Source organism: Cnephaeus nilssonii (assembly GCF_951640355.1).
Source record: "Cnephaeus nilssonii genome assembly, chromosome: 5".
NCBI classification, from domain to species: Eukaryota; Metazoa; Chordata; class Mammalia; order Chiroptera; family Vespertilionidae; genus Cnephaeus; species Cnephaeus nilssonii.
Genome location: NC_137076.1, coordinates 61,462,809 through 61,488,767, shown reverse-complemented (window position 1 = coordinate 61,488,767; position 25,959 = coordinate 61,462,809). Strand labels below are relative to the sequence as shown.

Below are 25,959 nucleotides of genomic sequence, written 5' to 3'. Positions count from 1 at the left end.
GATTTGATGTGTTTGTTAAAAGCCCGAGGCAATGGGAAGTACAGAAAGAAAATGTAAATAAAACAAAACAAAAAAAGCACACAAACGAAGAAATATTTCCAGGGTTCTCATATCAAAAAATAACCAGTTCTGTCTTAACATTAGTTTTAGAAATGTCTTTTCCAACCATGTTAAAGCAAGAAAGGAAATATTTATGAAAAAGAACACTATTTCAAATATTTGTCATAGCTCCAGAGACTAGAGACAAGGAAAGGGCTTGAGGCAGGGTAGGGGTGGGGAGAAGAAAGCTTCTTATTTTGGTCCAAACTTCCCATCCTGCGGGAAATACACTTTTATGTTCTCCTCGCCTCTAGCAATGAGTCCAGAGCATCCTCTTTGCCTTACATCTCCTCAAGGCCTCCAGAGAATGTTCACAAGATCCATTGTCTCAGCTTTTCCACGATTGTGTATAAAAGGCACCGCAATGCTGACAATGCATTCCAGTACCCAACCATGTGAATTATTTTAAAAAGAAGCTTATTCTTTAGATGGGATTTGACACAATGGTACAAAATAATCCCCGCAGGTGCTTTAGAAAGACCAAATCCACTGAGGATAGGATTTAAAAGGAAGAAAAAAGACACCAAAAACCTATTTTCTATCACGCAGTTTAAAAAAAAAAAAATCCCACCAACCAATATTTAGCTTTGGATCAGGTATGAGGCTGAAATTGGTTGAACTCCCCTGGGCCATAAGGGAAACAGGCAGGCATATTTCTCTGAATACAGACATTGGCAAGAATATTAAAGTTGTTCTGACCCAACTCTGTGACCTGGCTGGGTTAATGATTTCTTTCCCCCTAATCATGTTTCTCTGAAGGAGTTTTTATCATTCTAAAAAGGTTCTGCACTCCTCACAGCCAAGATCCTAAGGTATCCCAGCCAAGGTTTGGCAGTGTCTTTTTCCTATTCAGCACGCGGGAGGTGAACTGCGAAGGGAGCCGGACCTCCAGGACAACCAGGCTCCTGCTGCTTTTACTTAAACCCCAGGTGGTTAAGCTCTGATGACAATAGCAGCTTCTGTCTTACTTCTGTGCAATGTCCCCCATACTTTTTTTTTTTTTTTCCCATCCAACATTGTCACAGCAGCGGAGGAGGGAGTGGAGGCTCATTGAGGGCCCCATTTATTTATAATTCCACAACCCGGTCTTGTAAATATCTCATGAAAGTCAGGGAGAGGTCAGAGAGAAAGGATCACATCTGAAAAATTAATAAACACCCCTCTCCCTGGGAACTCTTTTAGTCTCCCTCTTGTTCCATTTATATCCAGATATTAACTTTTCCTCAGGAACTTCAAGCCAACAGACTATTTCTTCTAAACCTTCATTTTTTTTCCTAAGGCTGATGGCCATAGATTAACAACCAGACTATTTCTGCCTGTCCACAAAGCAGCTTTCAGGTAGCATAACCCCCTGTGATCGAAATATAGTTACTCATCTGTCCCCTACCTAAGCCACTTGTATCAGATGACATTTTATTTAAAATCCTGGCCTTAATTTCCAGAACGATGATTGAATCCTCAAGAATATAAGAAAATCAACAGTTTCCTATTCTTTAAAACAGGGAGTAGACATGAGGATTATATGGGTAAAAGGATAAAGGTTCATGTAAACCCCATTTACCCTATATACAGTATTGAGATAAATGTTTAGGCCCAACATGGAGCTGCTAGATCCCCGAAAACCAAGCCAACTCTGTGCTCTATACTTATTTCCTTGCTCCTTATTCATTTTCTATTTTTCTCTTATTTGTTCCTTATTCTTTATCCAATAAAAGCTTCCTGTCTGCCACTCCACTGTGCAGTTCTGTGGACCCTTGAGAGTGGAGACTGCCCACTTTATGAAGTGCTAAATCACGGTTGTTTGTATCACCTACATTGTCCTTTTAAATCATTTTAACAAGAGTAACATTTTGGGTTCGATGTCAATAAAATTACATATAGCCTGGCCGGCATAGTTCAGTGGTTGAGCATCGACCTATGAATCAGGAGGTCACGGTTCAATTCCAGGTCAGGACACATGTAAGGGTTGTGGGCTCGATCCCTAGTGTGGGACCTACAGAAGGTAACCAATCAATGATTCTCGCTCATCATTGATGTTTCTATTGCTCCCTCCCTCTCCCTTCCTCTCTGAAATCAATAAAAATATCTTAAAAAAACTAAAAAAACAAAAATTAAAGTAATAAGATAATTCAACATGAAAAGAACCTTTATTCATAAAGAAATCTATCAGCCCTCAAAAGCCTACAGAAGTAGAGATTTGCTCCAGATAAAGAAGGTGACCTGAATATTCAGTGCTGGTAGCAGCAGGGAGTGAGCTAGGTAGAAGAATACTTTAATATTCCGTGGGAACAGATGCATCGTACTCACAAGCAAAAGAAACTTCATTCAATAGAATTAATCAAATCTCCCTTGTGACTATCTCCACATTCCACATTCTTGATTGAATACTCCCAGGCTCCAGGCACTTGGCTCTAGCTGAAAGCTTTTGCCACCGCCCCACTTCATGCTGGTGTCTCCTGGTGACCTTCCCAGTAGCTTGGCTGATGCCCCAGGGCTCCCGAGCTCGGATTCAGGCTGAATAGCCACAGAATAGTTGATTCCAATGCTAACCCTGTGATCACAACTCCATTCTTTTCTCTGCCCAGCACCACATTGTGCTTTGGACAAAAATTAAAAAGACTTCAAAATACTGAGGGATTCAAGACTAATGCTTACACACAATGGATATAAAAATATTCCAGTAATATACAAATATTTTATGCTAGATTCCTTAGAGCTACAATCTTTTAACAACCTTCAAACATATTTTGCTGCACAAGCCATGTTAAAATTTTGTTAAGTTCCTATTCTCTCCTAATTCTCCTCTACTGCTATATTTTCATGCCTCAATGAGATTAATAGGGTAAACACTCCATTTACTTTGAAATATATTTTTATATGCCATGCATTAGCTGGGAGGTAAGATGTTAAAAACTAAAGAAACCAAAGAAAATTGTACTTGTGTTTGAAATGTATTTACATAATTTTTGAACTAGTGTGGTTTCCTGATATTATTTTTAGACTCATAGAACATTCTCACAGCTAAACCTGTACAACTATTAGCTCTATAAATAATAAAAAAGAAATATTGCTACTAATCACCCCAAAACAGTGAAATTTAATTTGACTACAACAATTTTGACATTTAAATTGTACTTTTCTACCTACTGGGCTTTCTAGCTAAAGTCGCTTCAATTAAATCTTACCAGGTCAGCAATTTTCAACTGGTGTGCCACAAAAATTTTTTAAACATGCAATATCTGACTATTTCGTCAGGGGCACTGACCTCTTTTCCCTTAGTTGTCAAATAAAAAATAAAAAAAAGATAACAGCCAACACAACAAAAGCTGTCTGGTGTGAATGAATCAAAATTATACCTATTTTTTGTCAGATCGGCAAAAATATATATATTTCTTGGTGTGCCACAAAATTTAGTTTATGTGTGCCATGAGATGAAAAAGGTTGGAAATCACTGTACTAGATCAATAAAATTAAATTAGGAAAAAAATCCCACTCTTCTCCATGGTTATTGTTATTCAAATTTCCGAACAAAACAACAAAACAAGGCACAAATACAAAGTTCCAGTGCTTCCCCCCCCCCCCCCCCCCCCCCGGGAAGGTACCACAGTTGGACGTGCCTCAAAGGAAATGCACCTCTATGGCCTGGTGATTTTCATGAACTTGGCTGCATATTTTCTTTTCAAATGTTGAGAACATTTTAAGGAATTTGTAAGGTCCCTTAAAATGTAACAGATTATCTAGCACCGTGGTCGGCAAACTGCGGCTCACGAGCCACATGCAGCTCTTTGGCCCCTTGAGTGTGGCTCTTCCACAAAATACCAAGGCCTGGGTGAGTCTATTTTGAAGAAGTGGCGTTAGAAGAAGTTTAAGTTTAAAAAATTTGGCTCTCAAAAGAAATTTCAATCATTGTACTGTTGATATTTGGCTCTGTTGACTAATGAGTTTGCCGACCACTGATCTAGCACAACTGATTTCATTATTGGTTTCTCCTTCCATGCCTTTTACCTCCTGGGAGCATCTTACTTATTTCTACATCTGCATTATTTCTTTCTCATGGGAAGGTGGAGAAAAAGCAGTTGCTATTTCCAAACACCCCTGAAGCCTTAGCTGAAAGGCCTTTTGACAAGTAAAGTAGCAATTGTCAATATCTCCTGGCACTATTATGTCCTTCCAGATCCACACTTACAAGTGATTTGCACTGGTTCGAAAGGCCCAGCATTTGTTTGTTTGTTTTATGACTTTAGGCTCAATCTAGCAGTCACCTTGACTGGGAACCTCAGCTATGTTTGCATTAAGTTACATGCTCAGGAATGGGCTTGGTGGAGGGAGCCATGCCCTCTTATTCACGTCAAGTAAAGTAAATGGCACTGGACTGTCACATTTACCTAGCACTTTGCTTGGCAATAAACTGAAGTACTCAGAGGAGTTAATGATCCAGACTAATAACTACCATCTACAGTTAGGCACTTACCAGCCAGCATATGCATACATTCCATAATAGAAAGCCAGTGGCAAGCCCATGATACTGGCATCTCTTCCTGAAAAGGCATCTTTAAAGTGTTGCGTTTGCCCTGCAATGAGAAGAAAAAGATTTGAAGACTTTTCAAAGAATTGGTTATTATTCATAAACATGAGGAGGGGGCAGGGGGGATTGGGTAAAAACTATACTGTTTTGGGTCTAGGTTTCTTACCATCTGCTCATTGCCAATGTTATCTATTAATACTGTATTCATTCTAGAGATGGAGTCCCCAAAGTATATTGATCACCACTAACACTACTTTACACTTCTCTTTTAATAAAATTATAGCAAAGAGGAAAATGGTATTTTTTTAAAAATCCCTTATTTGAGCATGTCTCTACTCTTGACAGAGTTTGACCGTGAGTGAAGATTAAAGGATCTTTGCTAACCTACAGTTTATAGGAGTATGACAGAATTCTTTAAAATGAAGATAATAGAATGCTTGGGAAGAAAATATCCATGATTTATTCTCAAGGAGGAGGTGGCAAGAAAGCCCTGAATCACATTCTTACGTTATTTAACTTCCTGCTTTTCCCCTGTAGTTCATTAGACACCAACAGGGATTGGAAAACCTTGCAACTAAATTTGCTCCACTCCCTCCACCCCAGCTTCTTTGGTAAATAAAGTTTTATTGGAGTGCAGCCAGGCCCACTAGTATTATGGCTGATACTGCCAGTCTATGGTTAATGTCACCCTAAAACAGCAGGGTAGGGTTGTTGTGACGGAGCCCACACGGCACGCAAAATTAAAAAGATTTCGTATCTGGGCCTGTGCAGAAAGTCTGCTGATGCTGTTCTAGAGAATGGCATGGGTTCCTTCTAGAAACACTGAAAAGAAATTATACCGAACTTTAAAATAGATACATTTCAACAAATTTTGCATCAACATGTGGATTGCACACTTTATTGATCGCATTTTTCTCTACTTTGTGAATCATAATGGGCCCTTTCCTTGTAAGTCTTTTGGATAATAACCGAAAAACAAGAATTCAGATTTAGTCAGCCAGTATCTGAAGTGAAGCATAAAAAAAGTATCTTCCCCAAAGCAAATAGCAAATGAGATTATCCTAATAGAAAGTGTGACATTGTTTCAAAATTGGTCTTCACCTAAGTAAATTAAAGGAGGTGGCTGGTATATGAGACCCTCTCTCTTCAGTCCTCTCAGTTGCTGCCTGGATTGCCCAGCAACAACAGATAATATCAACATAATATGTGTGAGTTTTGAGACCAACAGTGGAGAATGTTGAATTATACACTAAATGATTTTTCCCTCTAAGCATCCAATTCCCGAATGTAGCTCATGTTTTAAAATGATACAGTGAATTCAGAAATGCCTGTTTTACTAAAACATATCTTTTGCATAAGTGGGAACTATACAAGCTGGAACTCTAATAAAAACATCTGTTGTATCTTTTTTTTATCTTGATCTGTGGTCTCCTTGTCCTAAGGATTCCTAATAGCACTGAATAATCAGTAAGAGAAACCAAATTTAATAAAGATCAGGTCCCAAGCACAGATCCTAAAAAGTGCCTTCTGCGAGTATTGCAGAAGAGGGCCTTGCTGAACTCCAGGGATACTGCGACTGCATCACAGAGGTCTCGGGGAGATGGAAGTCATGATCTTCAGAGGAAAGCTTAACACATGCTCATAAGTAAATACAGACCATAGGACTATTTTCAGGATCTGATTAGAGTAGACATAAATGCCCAATCTATATTAGTAAAAAAAAAACCACACCCTTTTCCTCTCTGATTCATTTTCCACATGAATTGGAGTTCCCAATTCATGTGGAAAATATATGATCTAGTTAGAGAAAAAGAAAATCACCATTTTATAGTACTAGAGTAAATATACCTGCTAAGAATGCTCTCCAAAATGTTAAAATTTACTTTGAATGTGGTAATACTCTTGGGGCATTTCTCAGATTAGATATATGAGGAAGCCTGGTCACATTAAACACAAAATAAGGCATCAGTGAATATCCTAAGCTATCCTAAGATTTTATCCTAAGGATCATTCTAGTGTAAAGTGCTGAGAAAGATCCAGAAGGTATCTCATGACTTCTGCTCTCAAGGAATCTACAACACAGTAGTGTTTGGGCAACCTCCTCTCATCTCACACACACATTTAAGTGGTAAAAACTGACTACAGTCATACATTACACCAAAAAAGATAAAGGGCGGAGCGGTGGGGGTGGGGGAGATCTTAGTTTTCAAGGGTGATATATCACCTTTTGGAACCTAAGCTAGACCCAAAGTAGGGTCAATGATCCAGAGTTTCTACACTTTCCAAAAATGGAAGAAGCTCCTTACAGAAGACTAAAGAGTTAGCCCAGAAAAAGAAAGCACTAACAAAACATCATTTTCCCTACATTTCTCATGGCTCAGATAAAATCTGAGCAGGCCAGCTCTGTGGAGACCAACGTGAATGAGAGCCAGCTCCTGTCTTCTCTTTATTGTGTTTATTCTGAGTAGGCCAAGGTTGCTGGATTGGATGCAAACACCTAGCCAGGAGGACTCTAAGAATTCCCACTGGGCTCATTAAGTGGACAACAGCAAATCCCTTTCCCCGACCTTTTGCCGTTTGTTATTGTTTAATGCCTCTACCCATTTTGCTGAATTTTGGCATGTCTTTTGCCTTGTGTAATTCTTCTGCAACTTCATTAAACTTCCCAATAAATTCCCTTTCTTGGAACTGACAATGTCCATGTAAACATTAAATACTTTACATGCTCAAGTTATAGGTCACTCCCTTACAATTTCATCTCACTTTCCTATTTACTTCCTACTATCCTGCCCATTGCTAATTAAACAACTCACCTGGGCCTGCTTCTTTTCCAACACTTTCCCCTGAACCCAAGCTATTGCATGTGCCTCCTTCCCTACATCAACTGAAACTCAAAATGACATCCCCCCACTCAACCACCTCAGGTTTCTTAATAAACAGTCAACTCCATAAGGCAAGTACTCCCAGAAAACGCTGTTACATTTCTGTTAAAATGCAGAGTTTACATTAAAAATAATGTAACAATGATAATTGAGTATTCACCACTATTTTTGTCAGATAATACTTGGTTTTTAGGAATGCTACTCCCTCATCTGTCTCCCTGCCAAAATTCCATTCTTAAGGTAAAAAGAATAGTAACCATACAGGAAAAGAATTATTGATCATCTTTTTTTTATTATTATTTATTTTATTGACTTTTTTACGGAGAGGAAAGGAGAGGGACAGAGAGCTAGAAACATCGATGAGAGAGAAACATCGACCAGCTGCCTCTTACACACCCCCTACCAATGTACATGCCCTTGCACACCCCCTACCAATGTACACCCCCGACCAGCTGCCTCTTGCACACCCCCTACCAATGTACATGCCCTTGACCGGAATCGAACCTGGGACCTTTCAGTCCGCAGACTGACGCTCTATCCACTGAGCCAAACCGGTTTTGGCTATTGATCATCTTTTATTATGTTCCAGATATTTTTAATCTTCATTTCTGTCACTGAACTAGTTTCAAGTTTAACTGCAGATTTTTATTTTTTTTTTCCATTTGAGTTTTCACTTCAAACAGTTTACACCGAGAGAGAATTCACTGATGCCTCATTTTGTTGTTTGGCCCAGTCTTAATGCTCTTGTTGCCATTTAGCTCTAAATACCAACTCATCCTCAGGGTAGCAGGCTTTCATATCAATTAGATGACAGTAGAGATTCCAAGATCCACAAGCAGAGACTAATTAAGGGATTCTGCTAGTACAAGCGAAAGTTAGTGTTGGAGAGACCAAAAGCAGGTACGTACTTTAAAAAGCATTTATTTTTCAGTCCATACCTTTAATTAGCTGCATAACTCCAGGGACTATAATTATCAGAATTGCTATGAGCTTGCAAAAGGTTAGGAAAATCTGGATCCGGGCACTCCAGCTGACACTCATGCTATTTAGGACCATCACTGCAGCTGCAAACAAACACACAACAAACAAAAAAACAGATGAAGTTACAAAAGGAGAATCCTTATTGGCACGAAGACATCGTAGGTCCTGTTTACTCTAAGGGCCATCCACGAACCAGAGGTGTTGGCATGACCTGGAAGCACTGTGGAAATGCAGAAACTCGGGCATGGCCCAGACCTAAGAAATACAAATCTGCATTTCAACAAGATCTCTAGGGGATTTTTATACACATTAAAGTTTGAGAAGCTTTTAGATAAAACCTCTGGACAGTAAGAAGTCATTTCTTGTTCTTTTTAAATATAAGAGTGAATATATATTATAGTGCCTTAATGATTATATAAAAATATCTTCTAAGCAAATCCTGAAGTCATCGCAGCACACAATCAGGTTGCTGAATGCGACTCTTCAGCTTGCAAAGGCAGCAGCTATCTCCTCCCTCAGTGATGGTGTGCGTATTCACCTCTCAGTGCGAATCACACTCAAGAAGAAGTAAGATGTCAAGAACGTGGCTGGGACCTTATGCTTCACTCACAGGACTGGCCTTAGCCAGCAGCTGTGCTGTTCCTCTCCACGGTCCAATTAGCACGGCCAGGAGTGACTTTCAAACTACCCAAAACAAAGAGTCTTCCAAGACATGTTTTGGGACTTGGACAAAAACCATTGTAAGTGAGGAGTCCAAAAGAGCACCCAGGCTAGGATGAGCCCTGGGTCCGAAGCCAGCAGGATGTCCCTTTCTTACGGAGGGTGCCTGTGGTTTCCCAGCAGCACGCCACCAGCCACGCTCCCCACCCGGTGTGCACCATGAGAGCCTCGAGGAGAAAACAAGCCATATCCATCTCTGCATTGCTAGCACCCAGCTTCACGCCTGCCCCAGGAAGACCATCAGCACCGTTTAGTTGAATGAGTGAATGAGCTGGATACGCAGTTTAAAAACAAACAAAACCAAAAACCACTACCATGGGCCAAAAGACATGAAATGAATGGTGATAAGATGCTGCCTCATATACTCTGCGGGAATGACTGGGGTTATTCTAGGCAGTGGATTTCAATGTTATGCTCTTTACAAAACATAATGCTCAGAGTTAACCACTTCTTCCCATGAAAAAGCAACTCCATAGTTGCAGTTATTATCTATAAGCTTTATTTTTAAAAATGTATATTCCTCCCAAACAAATAAAAAGTGTATAAAGGTATTTCTCCACAGATAAAACAAAACACAGAATTCTTATTCAAATTGCAAAAGGAAGCTTGCCTTATGTGCAGCAACGAGTTATCTTTTCATCTTCCACAGCTTGACATAATCACTGACTCATTTCAGAATTTAAGAATCAGTACTAATGTTATCAACTTAATGGCCTAAACCCCTAAAAGAAGGTTGATTAAGAGACATTTTTTAATGGTTTGCTATGCAGGCATTTACAATCATGATGTAGTCAGATATTTATGATATGAAAAGGTGTTCATGATATAATACTGACCAATAGAGCAAGTGACAGAGATGGATAGACACATATAAAAACACAAGGGCAGAAAGGAAATGAAAAAAATCTAAAAAATCATGTATCAAAACATTAACAGAAGGTATCTATGGATGTTAGAACATTAAATAATTTTCAATTTTTCTTATTTATTTTTCTGCATTATTTCAATAAATTTATAATGAACATGAAGCATTTTAAAGCAACAAATAAAGCAATTTTCATTTTTGAAAAAAATTCAAAGATGGAAAAACTAAGGGCTCCGTAGATTCCCCACAGAGGAGTCTCCTAATGAAGAAAGGCTTAAAGGAAGGTTGATCAGAAAGGCTGGGCCTGGAATAAGCTACATGGGAGGTTAAGGGGAAGTTTTTATCTACATTTGAAGCTTAAAACTTGAAGAAACAGACACAGCATTAATGGCACAGTGCATTATTTTATCAGAGAAAGGGTAAAAAATAAAATTATTTCTCTCCCCAATATAAAGCACTTATATATATAAAAAAAATACAATGCAACTCTGCTCTCATCTTTGTCATCCAGTGATTTCTTCTCCTGTTTCTATGCAAATGACTCTGTGATAAATGAATCATCATATGAAGGGGATTATTTTTTTCAGTTAAAGAGATTCAGCATTGGCCTGAAAGAAAATGGAACTCATGTTCCCACCACCAACAAAAGAGCACTGTTTTCTTTTAAACAGAACTCCTAAAACCCCAAACACTATTTCTGGTAGTACTCCACAGTAGAAGAGAGCTGTTGCATAGAGAGGAAGGGAGAAAAAGGAGAAGGAGAAAGGGAAAAAAGGAAGGAAAAGGGAAGGAAAGAAGGGAGGGAGGGAGAAAGGTAGGGAGGGAGGGAGAAAGAGAGGGAGGGAGGGAGAGAGGGAGGGAGGGAAGGAGGGAGAGAGGGAGGAAAGGAAAAAGAAAAGAGGAGGAAGGAAGAAAGGGAAGAGGAGAGGGAGGGAGGGACGGGGGAGAAAGAAGAAAGAGAAAGAGGCATTCTTATTTTTGGAAGCTCTATCTATATATTTGAGAAGAGGAAGAGGGTTTGTTATTTTCATAAAGAATGTAAGTATTCAGTGCCTATTAAAAAAGAAAAAAAGTATTTGGGATTTTCTTTTGTATTTTGTTAAGTCTTCTTAGAAAAATGGAAGACAAAATTAAACTGATATTACGAATTGATAATCTCACCTCACTTTGCTCTCAGACAGCTGAAATAAAAATTCTGGTTAAGACTGATTTCTCTCAAAGGTTTCCTCAAAATGCTGCTTTACTTGAGCATCCAGACATTGCACTCATTATGTGGTACAGCTGGGGTGTACCTCTGCCACCCTGAAGGATACAGCTGAACAAGGAACAAGGTGGCTGGTACAGAGGTGCAGTGAAGGTTCTCACTTGGCTGAAACTGCTGTTTCATCATGTGCCCTTACAGAGAAATTTAAGTCTATGATGCTGCTTATCCAACAACTAGAGGCCCGGTGCATGAAATTCATGCACGGGAAGGGGGTCCCCTCAGCTCGGCCTGTACTCTCTCCAATATGGGACCCCTCAGGACCTCTGGCTCCTAACTGCTCACCTGCCTGCCGGCCTGATCCCCCTAACTGCTCTCCCCTGCCTGCCTGATCACCTTTAACATCCTCTGCCTTGGCCCCGCCAACATTGCTAGCTGCAAGAGGCCAGTTGTAATTTTAAGAAAATGTTGATTGCGTGCTTTAGGATCTCTTTCACAAAGCCTTGCTTCAGTACAGCTTTTACTCATAAGGTCTCATGAAAAAAGTTTTTCATTTTTACTTGGTGTTTATTGTCTCTTCGTCAGCAGAGACAATTGGCTTTGTCCGGAAGGTCATCCGGAAGATGTTCAGTCTAATTACCCTTTTATTAGTATAGATATTGAAAAAGGATCTGGGATTCAGTAGAGCAAGAGCTTACTGAGTCTCTGAGACAAATAATACCTACTTTGTTTTTGATACACTACCCACAATATAATAATCAAAGAAATCTGAGCAAGCTCTCTGGTCCTAGTTTTACTTTCATTGAATAATAATTGCTAATTTCATACATTAGGAACTATTTATATAAATTTGGGATGATGATGATGATGATGATGATGATGATGATAATGGTTACTATTATTGTGTTGCTTATCCTAAATGTTACCAAAATGAAAATTCAGGGACCTAGGGTTTTTTGGCACTTATTTATGATGCAGTCTCCTAAGACCTGAAATGCAGCCAGGAAAGCCATATGTACAAATCCTGGAGATAAGAAATACATATATGAAGGGAACTGTATCTGAAGAGGATGTTTAGGGGAATGTTAAGGCCTGAGTCTGTGACTTGGAATGGCAAGTATGCCTTGCTGCACTTCTGTAATTCAAGTCTGCCTTTGCTTTTGCAGAGTAAGATTACTGAGCCTGGATATATTGGGTTTTCCCTGGATTGGACTTCTGACTGCTTCATGTTACCCTGGTAAAACATATGAATGCTGTATGGATGTTGTATGGTTGAGCTAACATGGATTGTGTCATTGTTTTCCTAACAGCTGCCTGGACTGCCTTTATCTCTTCGTTAGCATTTATTTCCTGGATGCACTAATTTCAGAGAAAATGTGTAGCAATAAATAAACAGAGTCTATATCTAGGGAACTTACTATTGGGAAAACAAGTTGTAAGCATTAAATCATGTGTAACTGTGTAGAAACTTCATTTCTTAATATGACCTTTTCTCCTTTCTTTCTTTGCTTTTGATTCTTACTGGCCGCATTGGGCATCCTGGCTCACCTGCCTCCTTCTCTCTTACAGGGCCACTCCCTCAGTGGTTAAGCCTTCAGGACAAAGAAATTCTGATCAGCATCAAATAACCTGAGGAACAAAGCCTCCGGTTTGTTGACCCCAGAGATAGAGTTACAGTCCAAGTCAAATAAGGGATAACAGCTAAGCCTCAGTTGTGTTTCAGCTGCAGGTCCAGAAAAACAAAGTGGCAAAACTAGACAGAGATGCCATGGCTGACACCAGGACCAGATGCACTGACTAATGACCCCCTACCCTAGCTCTGACCAATCAGTAGAGACCATGACGCGAACTCCCTTAGTCACCGTGATTAATGATCTTTCCCCATATAACCCACGCCCTGGAAGCCATGTCTTTGAGCATTAGCTTGCCCGTCTCCAGGCGTAGGCCACTTCCTAAAAATAAACCCTTACTTTGCTACAAACTCCTGTTGGTGTCTTATCGGGCCTTGACGTGTGCAGGCAAAGAAACCGCTGTAGGCTGGCAACAAGTGTAAACTATTATGACATGGCAGACACAGTGCAAAGACTTTACATGGATATGTTATTTAATCTTTGCCTCTCTATGATGTGGTTACCATCACTGGCCTTATTTTTCCGATGGGACTCAGGACATTAATGAACATGTCTATGTTCACATAGGTACGTGTGAAGATAGGATTGGAGCCAAGGTAGGCTGCCTTTAGAGTCCTCACTTTTGCCACTAGTTCCTAGGTAACAAGGAGGAAGTAGCTCAAAGACATATATGATCTCACTAGAACACCTGGTTCTTCCAAACTCCTGAGGACTCCCCCTCTCTGCTAAAGTTCATGTTTGTCTTGGCTGGGATTTCAGGACACTTCAGGGACACACTGTATTGCTATCCTCCTGAATAAATGGTTGTTGTCTGCAGTACTTGTGTATTTAAATACTATGAATATCTACCTAAGACTTGTCTGTCTTGGTAATTGAGTTATGGTAGGAAAGGAATAAGTATAGCCAGACTTCAGAAGATGAAGCAAATTCACTCCACGTGCTATATTTGAAATGCTAGCACAGAACTGGTCCTAGATTTTCTTTCATGTAAGTTACTGATGCCAGGAAAATACAGTTTTAAAAAAGAAAATACAGTAATGCGTTTGTAGAACTGGCTAATTTTTTCTTACAATGCAATCACATGTTATTTTTAATGTGTTTGCTTCCCCTAATAATTCTCACAGGTATGAGAGCTGAGCAGGGCTATCTACTCACCTACATAAACTCAAACTCACAGAGGTTGTTAGGGTTGGATCTGGGAGTAGATCTCACATTTTGAAAAACTATTTTTATTCTATTATTCTTCCTTTAGAGTGTGTGCTTATTTAGGGTTTAGTTTCATGAGAGCAGAACAACAGACAAAATATCATTTTAAATATTCAACGTATGCATATTGTGGATGAAAGGGGCCATATGCTGACCTCACAAGCTCAGGGGAGGCCTGCATGGCAGTCTTGCAAACTCAGAGACCTAAAGGAACCACAAAAGATGGCCTGAAATTAAACTTCAACTAAAAGCAGTTATGGTGGGAAGTTACTTCCTAGGCCGGTATCTTTACTGACAAGGTCAACTTTTCCCTTAACTGAGCCTATCTGTCTTTTTGCATCTATGATAACATACCCTTGAAATGTCTGGGTAACTTGTAACTTCCCTTTTTCTGGAGCCCCTGGGGCACAACCTAATATGCTGGGCTACAGGACAGATACCACAAATTCCTTCATTATCATGTTAATTGTTCCTGCACCCATCTAAGTATGTGTCCATCATTTTACTTTTTATCCAATCCCAGGGGTTTCCCCACTTTGCTTTCTCCTGCCTCTCTAGTCTATCACCAATGGATTTCATGTAACCCACCTATATCCCTTTCCTTTAATTGTAATGTATAAATACAGATGTAACCCACCATTCTCAGGAGCATTATTTCAATTCATTGAGGTTCTGCTTCCCAGAATATGTCCACAGTTTGGCTCAAATAAACTCACAAAAATTCTTTACAGGTTTCAAATTTTTTTGTGTTTGTTTTTTTTTACGTTAACATTACCAATGCTTCTTGAAACTACAAAAAGAGTGAAAATTCATGGGGTTCTACCAAAGTTAAAGGGAATAATGTCAGTATTGGGATAGAGGGGAATGCCAAACATGAATATAAGATTTCCCAGTTACACTTCCATGTGACTCATATGTTTACCCCAATGGAGAGGGCTTTGAACAAACACAGCTTCTCATCCTTATTAATTTGACAGAAATGAAGTAGAGCCCAGATGCTCCTGTATTTACCATAGGGTTACATCCAGATAAATCCTTTGTGAGATGAAAATATTCTAAGTGGAAAATACATTTAATATACCCAACTTTCTGAACATCATAGCTTAGCCAAGCCTACCTTAAATATGCTCAGAATATAGTAATAAATTATTAAAATAAAAATTTGAAGTATGGGTTCTACTGAGTAATGTTAATGTAAAAAAAACATTGAAACCTGTAAAGAATTTTTGTGAGTTTATTTGAGCCAAACTGTCAACATATGCCAGGAAGCAGAACCTCAATGAATAAAAAGTAAAATGATAAAAAGTAAAATGATGGACACATACTTAGGTGGGTGGATGAACAATTAATATGATAATGAAGGAATTTGTGGTATCTGTCCTGTCGCCCAGCACATTGGATTGTGCCCCAGGGGCTCCAGAAAAAGGGAAGTTACAAGTTACCCAGACATTTCAAGGGTATGTTATCATAGATGCAAAAACACAGATAGGCTTAGTTAAAGTAAAGGTTGACCTTGTCAGTGAAGATACCGGCCTAGGAAGTAACTGCTCACCATTAACTGCTTTTAGTTAAAGTTTAATTTCAGACCATCCTTTGTGGTTCCTTTAGGTCTCTGAGTTTGCAAGACTGCCATGCAGGCCTCCCCTGAGCTTGTCAGGTCAGCATGTGGTCCCTTTCGTCCACAGTGTGAATCATACACACATCATCATAAAGTCTAAAAATCCATAAATCTCCCTGGCCGGTTTAGCTCCGTGGATAGAGCACTGGCTTGTAGACTGAAGGGTCCCAGGTTCGATTCAGGTCAAGGGCACATGCCCGGGTTGTGGGCTCAATCCCTGGTTGGGAACATGCAGGAGGCAGCCTATCAATGATTCTCTCTCATCATTGATATTTCTATCTCTCTATCCCTCTCCCCACCTCTCTGAAATCAATAAAAATATATTTTAAAAAATAAAAATCATAAGTCGAACCACTGTAAGTCAGGGACCTCTGTACTTTTTAAAGGGGGATGAGGAGTAAATTAGCATTTAGTAACTCTCCATCCTCACCCCACTCTCATTTCTTAAATGGTTGGCTAACATTTCAAAAAACTTGAAATTCATTTTTTTCTGTGAATGGATTATAACACAACCCTTCAGGTTTGCTCTTCTATATTGAACTACCACAAATGATTTCCTCCCCCAGGGAATATAAGAAGCAGTTCATACAATTAAACTCTACTATCTACCTCTCACTAACCTTCCACCCCACCCCTAGCAGGCAGAAAGTCACCTATCTTAACTTTGAATAATGCAGACTGTGAGAAATTTGCCCCCGGGTGAATTTCTCCTTCTCTATTGCCATCTCCAGTTCCTGTTGCTCCATGAAAGTTAAATTTTTCCCAAAGGGAGTTTGACTTTCCCAATTAGCCACTGACTTACATTACCTCCCACTGAGTCATAAGAATATCCGTTTTGATTTTTTCCTCTCTTTTAGTGCTTCTTATTATAGGAACACATTTCCTCAAAATTTCAAGCTTACAAAAGAACATCAGAATTTGTAAACTAATGTTATAACTAATAGCAGAAATAAAAGGGAATGTCTAGCTTCATCCAAGATTTACTGACTCTGTTAACTATTCGGTCACCAATCTCTACTACATAAAGAAGTTTTGCAAACCATAACATACTTAGTTATCCTTACATATAATTGCTTTAAAATTTTGATTTGAACGGTTACCATTAACTTGCCTAAAATTCAAATTTTCCCTTAAAATTATTTAATAGAATTTGCGTAAATATGAAAATAGTCACCTAGACTTCCCAAAATAGTAATGTATTAACCATTGTCCAGCTTACTTCCAGGACAAAATGGGAAATATTTGTGGATTTGTAAATGTTTACATGGAATGTATTCAAAGTTTGCTGGTTATGGTTTTTAATTAGTAACTTCTATTGGCAATTTATAGAGCCCTCAAAAACACTACCCCTACCTTTCTCTTTTCAAATGTAATAATTGCAGTATGATTCTGCCTCAGTCAATCCAGGGACAAGAATAGAATGGACACAACATTTAGTGTGTCCCATAGTGGAATACCAGATTTATCAAGAATTTTCTCTGAGCAATTCTGCTAAAGGTCTTCAACATTTGACATAGCTTCATCTTTCTACAGCCATTCAAGATAAATAATCTTTTCACAGGTATTTTACCAATAAATAAAACTGACGCCTTAAGTGGTTTAATATTTAGGCCCAAATCACAAAACTAAGAAATTGTGACATGAAGTTTCAATTCCAGGTTGCTGGCCTCCAAAGCCTGAGCTATAACCACTACCACATTTTTATGTGTAATTCCTCTTTCCGGATAACTAACCGCTCACCTCTGTGCTATCAAATGTGCATCGTCCTCATCCTCTTCATTGTTCCATTGAAATACCTGAGCTACACATAACTAAAAATTCTGAGTATGTAATTCAGTTATATCTGTGTAGCTTTCTATTTCTCAGTAATTTAAATAATTAAATGTTGATTCTTAAAATAGTTTGACTCAATTAGCATCTAGAATTAAGTTATCGTTTCTAGTAAGAGTCAAAGATTGGAAAGCTACACCCTTCTAAAAACTTAGTCATACTTGGCTTTTATATCACTTATGTAATTTTGTACAAAATCCTCTTTTTTATTTGTTTTTATAAATTTTCTACTATCTGTGCTCATTGACAAAAATGAGCAAGTTACTAATTTGGAGATTGTAAAGAAAACTCTTAGCTGAGAAATGCTACTAATAATCAAATATAGAAAGAAGACTCATCGTGATTACCAATGGGCAGTTAAACTCATAACACTGAGAGTGACAGCTGCTAACACCATAAAATGTATGAACACAACATACACACCCAACACATACACATCACTCCATGAGGAAATTTGAGTTATAATTCATCATGTTTTATCACTGAGGAAGGAGAATTTCTAATATTAAAAATCCATAAAATAATTGGATTTTCCCCCTGCTGGCATGGCTCAGTGACTGAATGTTGACCTAAGAATCAGGAGTTCATGGTTCAATTTCCAGTCAGGGCACATGACCGTGTTGCGGGCTCTATCCCCAATGTGGGATGTGCAGGAGGCAGCCAATCAATGATTCTCTCATCACTGATGTTTCTATCTCTCTCTCCCTCTCCCTTCCTTTCTGAAATCAATAAAATATATATTTTAAAAATAATAATAATTTGGTTTTCATCTGTAATTGTTTTCCTCCCCCACCCTCCATGTAATCCAATTTCTATTTTACCAACAAGATGGTTTTTCTTTGCCTTCTAAATGATTAGCTATCCTGGCTATTGGGCCAATGGAAAACTGACATGTAATATAATGAGGTATCTCTCCAAATACTATTCTTTTCCAACACAAATTTGGCAAGGAACTATAAGCAAAAAAAAGAACATGATGTGGGAAGAAGGTTCGACCATGCAAAAAATCTGAAGAAACTATCTCCAATCATTTTTGTTTTTGTTTTTCATATTCATACCCATCATACTCACTTAAGCCCACAGCCGTAATGAGCTGAACTGCAAGTTCAGGAATTTCACAATGAATAAAAAATGGTTCCAGAACGTAGCGTCCAAATGCCAGAGATATCACAGCAGTGCTTGCAGGGCTAGAAAACATATATATTTAGGTTACTACAGGAAAAAAAATAGCATCTTCAATAAACTTTTTCTGCTATGAGGTATTTTTATTCAGCACATGGAACATGTTAAATATGAGAGTCTATAATTTTCAGAACTCCATATTTGATTAGGTTGTCACTAACATTTCAAATGAAATTTTGTCAATAACTTTGGTGGACAGTTTTTAAACGTCCCATTTCTTTGTGAGCAAGGCTCTTTTCCCCTTAAAAGTCTAGTTTATTATTTGAGATCCTGACAGAGCTGAGCTTCACCAAAAGCAGTCTTCTTTCTCACTAAGCCACAGAAAAAATGTGTTAACAGTGCATATCTAATGGGATGGGACATGGTCAGGAAAATGAACACAAAAGTCAATAAAAAATTAGTAAGTGTTTTTGCAAATATATGTCTATATCCTTGACACTATTATTATTTTTCCAGTACATACAAAAATTTGAAGAGCCAATGATTATTCTTAATTCCATAATTCCATTCAAATATTTAGATTCAAAGTATAAGCTGAAAGATAGAAATACTCTTGTAATTTTACACAAGTGAGAAAATTTGTGTGAAATAAGAAAATGAAATATGTAGCAAAATAGGTAACAAGCCTTTTCATTTTTAATTCTTCAAATATTTCTCATAAAATTATACATGTCTTAAAATTATACTGTATATCCAAAGAATATATATATATATATATATATATATATATATATATATATATATTCTTTGGATATACAGACAAGCCATGGGGTTATCTAATCCCTTCCAGCTTCTCCTCTTTCCTGTGGTCGCCCAACACCCACGCCTAGTCCCTAGACTGTCAGACAACCAATCATCACTATATGTTCTAACCGTGGCCTGCTGGTACCAGACAGCACTACAACTTTGACATCCTTCTTTTCCTGGAGACCCCCTTCCTCCTCCAAAACAGGACTATTTTTCCTGTTTTCCATCATTTATAAATCTTTTGATGTGTAAATTAAAATCTGACCATGTCATTTTAGTGCGTTCAAAGCATGCTCTGGATATGCAAAAATCCTTCATTTCCGGGCTCCAGCTAGAGTAAACGTTCCCTTTTTTCTTCAGTTTGCTTCTTCCCACTAGAAGGATCCACGTACCCTTTGCCTGGAGCCCCTGCAACTCTTTGACAGCTTTTCATACCTCAGATCTAGTTCAATCTTCCTCCAAACCTCTGATTATGTGAGATCTCCCTGGTATACTCTCTTAGTGAACCCCTTGGCTTCCTTTTCACAGTGCTTATCATAGTAGCAACTTTACATTCACTTATGTGATTTCTTGATTGATAACTATTTCCCTCACTGACCCTGAGCTCCATGCGTATAAAACTGTGCCCATCTTAATCACTATTTTATCCCCCGTGTTCAGAATAATGTCTATCATGTAATAGAAACTCAATAAATATTGAATATAGTATAATGAATGTGTGAATTCAATCTAATGGCCCCTGCTTTGTACTGATGTGTGATATTTCTTTCCTTTAAACCTATATTTTATAGATAATTACAGGCAATTTTAACAGGGAACCAGAACACAGACTTCTAAAATATTAAGTACTAGTAAGTTCAATGTCAAAGGAAAAGCAGAGACTGCATGTTTCACAAGAATTAGAGAAGAAAGACCGTCAACTAGGGTGAACAGGAAATTAACTACGAAAAAGACGGAATTTAAGTTGACCTTTGAGGAGTAAGATTTGGATCATCAGAAAAGAGTGGAAGGCACATTCTGGGAAAATCTCAGATTTTAGAAAAAATGATGTAGAATTGTTTAAAATGAGAACAGACTTATCAAAGAAGTAAATTCCACTCTGAAGATCTTTGTTTAAAAAGAGACTCCTAGGACTATAAAAATCAAGATCAGTGTTAAATCAATGCTTATAAATCAGTGCTGTCTTTGCCATTTAGATAAGATAATAGCTCATGAGCTCTCAGGTGTGTATTACTGGTAAGTTTACAGGAAGAACAAGTTTTCCTAGTTATTTCTGTTAAACTCTGTGATCAGAATGTGCAGGTCATGTTTTCTGAAAGCAATTAAACTTAAGGAATTGGGATACTTTAAATGACATCATAAGTTTCCCATGAAGTTGTAAGGAACTTTCTAGTCAGAGTGACTTAGCACAACTGGGCTTGATTCTAAACCAAGAGTCTCAGGAAGAGGAACACATTGCTACAAGAGTAAAATCAAAAAAGATTTTCGCAACTGTAGGCTACTGATTTGTTTAACGTGAGGATGTGAGTCATTTATGTCAAGTACAGTCTTATTTCTTTGTAAAGCATTAAACTTGGTGACACACTAAGTTGTGAAGAAGCACAGAACGTTCCTAGTCACAAAAACTGAGGAAAGTGAAATGTCTTAGTGGTATAATCCACAAGAATGACAAGTCCAGTTTCTAGCCTAGGGCTCCATTTTGTCTGGCCTGTCAAAAGGTGTGATTTATCAAGCTGGATTTTTTTGTTAATCCTCACCTGAGGATATTTTTCCATTGATTGTTAGAGAGATTGGAAGAGAAGGGAGACACATAGAAAGAGATATATCGATGTGAGAAAGGTCACATCAATTTGTTGCCTCCTAGAGGGCCCCAACCAGGATTGCGACTGCAACTGGGGTATGTGACCTTGACTAGAATCGAACCCAGGACCCTTCAGTCTGTGGGCTAACGCTCTATCCACTGAGCCAAACTGACTAGGGCTATCCAGGTGGAGTTTGATGTTTCATGTCCTTTCAGGTTAACATCTTTCCTAAAATGTCATAAGGAATAATTGAAGATTAGAGAAAAGTAGCTGCTAAAAAGTATGGCATGGTTGGCAAACTACTGCCTGTGGCAAAACTGCATTTAAAACATTAATTGAGAAAGGTATTTCATCAAAGACTTTGTGTCCTGAAGTAGACATATTTACAGCATAGTCACATGGCATGCATGTTTTAATTAGTTTAAAATAATCATGGTAATTCAAAGAAGGGTGTAATGAATAGGTTTATTTTTCCTTAATTTTTTTTTCCTACTTATGCACTTACCGGATTATGAGCAGTTCCACCCAAACTCGTACAAAAGCTGGTAATGGGCCAAAGACTTCCAGAATATATGTGTAATGACCACCAGATTTCTTTATACTTGTTCCCAATTCAGCATAGGACATGGCTCCTGTGAAATATTTATAATAAACAGGTACAAAGATAAATATCACCAAGTCATTCTGCAGTACAGTTAAAACAACAATGTTTATATTGCATGGAATATTATTACATCCTTTGGTATAAATGACATCCTATTTCAAAACAAATAACGGTCATCTAATTGCTAAAGAGCCACCAAATTTTTCTTGTAACTTCCTTAAATTTGACATCTTGTTCATTCTGTTCGAACAGTGTAAATTTACTTGAAATGGTAAAGACAAACTTCTAAAACAATATCATATTATTAAGAATTTTGAATCACAAACCTGGGAACAAGGGAAAAAGAAGAGATAGATGCCAATAATAGTAACCTATTTTTAGAATATAACTTCACACTAAGATATTATCCCAAACTGACCTCATGCTATTGAAAATCCTTTTAATAATTATTTCTGTGCTATATCAAAATAAAGAAGATTTATCTAGCCCGGGCCCAGCAGCTCAGTAGGTTAGAACATCACCCCGATATGCCAAGGTAGTGAGTTTGATCCAAGGTCAAGGAACAAACAAGAATCAACCAATGAATGCATAAATAAATGGAACAACAATTTCTCTCTCTCTCTCTCTCTCTCTCTCTCTCTCTCTCTCTCTCTCTCTCTTTCTCTTTCTTATCAGTAAATAATAAAAGAAGATTTATCTGTTTTTCAGAAAAGTATGAATTCTAGGTCTTGAAAAGCTTTAATTATTTTGTAGGATATGTTTTGCGTGCAACAAAATGAATTTAATTCAGATATTCTATTTCTGGAGAACATTTTCCTGGATGTTTTAAAAGTATATACTTCTGGGTGGTTGAAACAATATGCTTTTAAAAAAGAGATGCTATATGTTATATTTATTACATTTGATAAAATTCATTGTGAACCAAATTTTAACATTTAGCAATACAATTCACATGGACTTAAGTAATGTAACCTCCCAAAATTTCAGTTTCATGTTTTGTATATCAATGAGATAATAGGTGCCAAGGACATTACTGGGCCTCACACTTGGAATAAGTACCTCTTGAAAAGCAGCTATATCCATTAATTTGCACAATTACTTATCAAGAAAATGAAAAATATATCTTGTTATCATGTAAAAAGTTCTACCATACTGCTAAGTACTCAATGTAACACTCATTTTTTTGCTTGAGCTACTTCAGAGGCTAAAAGTATGGGAAATTATCACTAGTCAGCAAGAGTTTAGGTACAACTGTCCAACATGAATAGAATTTGGATACTCAGTGAAATCTTAGTATCACTTACCCTATTCCTGAGTCTAGCATTTTATCAGACTCACCCAGGAAGAATTTTCTATTTAAGTACAAACAAAAAACCAGTTTCTAGGGCCATACCCAAGACCCATACTCTAACCAATAAAAGAACCCAAGATAATCTATTACTTTAAAATTTGCACAGGTTATTCTAGAGTAACTAGTCCGCAGATTGATAGTTGGGAATCACTGACAGAGTTTGCCTGTTTATAATTAATTATAACGATCTGCAATTTACACTCTTGTTGGAAACCACTCACCATGTGGATAGGCTGTGCAGAAAAGCATTCAATATAAAAAGATATTGGAAAGAGTCTTAAGTACCTCAGTATTTATTGTCAGGGAACCAATACCTAGACCTGTGCATGCTTTGCAGAAACTCCAGGATGGTTACCTTAAGTTTAAATTGAGTTCTGGGGGGATGAGATTTTCATTTAAAATTCTCAAGCTCATGAAAAAAGTTCAAAACAGGATATAAAAATCCATGTATTGACCCTGGCTTTAAAAAAGAATTGTAAACCAGATATATAGATTCTTTGGTCCTAGAGTTATAACAGAGTTAGAACCTTTACAGAGTAGTGTCTTTTGAAATCAAAACACACAATTTGCCAAGAAAAGCAAATATATCTTAAACATTTACCCCACAGCAAAAAAGAAACTTATTTTTTTGAACCATTCACCAGTTTTTGTCACCTTTACAACTAACTCATGTAAGCTTTCTAGTAATTTGTTCACCTCATGAGGGGACATTTATTACTTCTTTACTATTAACTGTCAAATCGATAGAAGAAATCTTGATCTCAAAGGAAAATTAATAATCATATTTCTCCTAGCAGTTCCATTCAGTGAACAGGTGGACAAATGGTCTGCGTCTCTAGAGACCAAGGGGACTATAAATGAAGAAAACAGATCTGAGCAAGCCCAGCAAACGAATGCCCAATTCCAGTTTCACAATTTATATTGCAAAAATTTATAGGTGAGAGATGAAAGGTAAAAAAAAAATCTGTAGTATGCTCAGACCCTTGCAATACATCCACTCATAATAGTGATTGAGTCATGTGCCATTACACATCTTTCCATATCAAGGACTTTTGAAAGAATCCTAGGAATTGACAAGCACATGAAGTTAAAAAATTTAAAAGGAAAAGACTGCCACCCATTTGTTTTGCAAAAAAAAAAAAAAAAGTCAGTAAAACTTCTGCTGAACACTCAGTTCCGTGTCTAAATAGGCCACGCCAGCTTTCACTTCACAGGTGTTTCATTCAGCGTGCCAGCTGCTGAGACGCCCCAGACACACATAGCCAAGCACAGCTGCCCGGGACAGAAAGCTCGCATAGATTGCACTGGGTCATCAAAGTTAGCCTTTGCTTTGGTCCTCCCGGGGAAAAGTCAGGAAACTGTCTTAGGAAAAGGGAACACAGCCTGCAGGAATAGATTTGAAGGAATTCAGGATCCTGTCAACAGTGGACACTGCGTTTGCGTAGTCCGCATATCTAAACAGAAATCAGAAAATTGGGAGGACAGCCTTGGCCATTTCATTCACTGCTTAAACATGACCCTTCGCTTTCCCAGAGAGAGAACTGCCCAGCTCCACAGACGCACCCCCTGAGAAGAAGCTGCACTCACCAAATAGTGACAGGACGCCACAGGCGGTCCAGACAATCAGAGACATGCCCACACTGCCCGTGTTCTGGAGCACGCCCTTAGGAGAGATGAAGATTCCCGATCCAATGATGGTGCCAATGATGATGGAGATGCCCCTCAGCAAAGTGATTTTCTTCTTCAGCATCACTGTCTCCTGCCCAGGGGGCTCCTTGCCCCCCGGGGAAGGCAGACTCCCTTTAACAGTCCCCTGCAGGTAACCTCCATTGGGGATGGTGGCCACAACAGGCTTTCTGGTCATTGTAGTGACACACCGAGGGAAAAAGGAAACAGAGGAGGGGAAAAAAGAAGGAAAAAAAAAAAAAAAGTAAAAACGTGAAAATTTCAACTTTGGTGTCTCTTGGTGTGAGTAACCAATCTCTTCCTCCTTGTTCCCAGACTGTCTCTCAGTGCTACTGTGTTCACAGGTAAAAACTCAGAGGTGTATTTTCTCCTTCACAGCTATTTAATTACTCCTCAGGAACACCTGAGAGTTCTTGGGGCTCCTGCTCCTCCACCTCCTCCGACTACCTCTGTGCTGTGGCCGCCTCCGCTGCCTTATCATTAAGACCAGCTCAGCTTCCTCATGGGCTGGTATTTAAGCTCCTGCCTGTCACACCAACTTACTCCAGCTAAATGATGATGCAAATTCTCCAGGTTTGCATCAGCCACATGAGAAGGCTCCAGCATGACTCAGCTCTTTTTTTTTTTTTTTTTTTAACAGTAGCAGGATGTTGCTCAAATGACCTAAGCTTTTCAGAGAACAAAGCAAAGCACACACACTTAAAAGGGATCTTAACCAATCCAGGAGTAGTAAATGCGTAACAGACCTTCCCAGAGATTTAAAGCAACGCCTAGGGAGGGACAAAAACTCTTAACTCAAGAAAGAAAGTATGAAATGAAACAGGAAATGATCCCAGTATTGTGGAGTTCCCTTTTTCTGTTACAAGCAACTGTTTTGATAATAGAATGAAACCCAGAATGCACTGTTTACGAAACAAAATTTAGATTTTATAATCTGTTTCCTGCGTATTTTATTTATTTATTTTGGGGGAGGTTTCCTAGCAACACAATCAAATCTAATATTTACAAAGTTAGAAAGAGTCTGTATGG

The 25,959-nt window shown here is 38.3% G+C and overlaps 1 protein-coding gene across 3 annotated transcripts in view; it reads right to left on the bottom strand.

Moving 5' to 3' along the window:
* SLC7A11 (solute carrier family 7 member 11) overlaps nucleotides 1-25,400 on the bottom strand; it is a 113,580-nt gene extending 88,180 nt beyond the window's left edge. For all 3 annotated transcript variants that reach the window (XM_079771715.1, XM_079771717.1, XM_079771716.1), the window contains exons 1-5: nucleotides 24,832-25,400; nucleotides 21,795-21,921; nucleotides 18,630-18,745; nucleotides 8,445-8,570; nucleotides 4,571-4,670 (exon numbers count right to left, since the gene is read on the bottom strand). In XM_079771715.1, coding sequence (XP_079627841.1) covers nucleotides 4,571-4,670; nucleotides 8,445-8,570; nucleotides 18,630-18,745; nucleotides 21,795-21,921; nucleotides 24,832-25,108 — 746 coding nt within the window. In that variant the 5' untranslated portion in view covers nucleotides 25,109-25,400. The remainder of the gene's footprint in view (nucleotides 1-4,570; nucleotides 4,671-8,444; nucleotides 8,571-18,629; nucleotides 18,746-21,794; nucleotides 21,922-24,831) is intronic.
* Nucleotides 25,401-25,959: the final 559 nt, after the last annotated feature.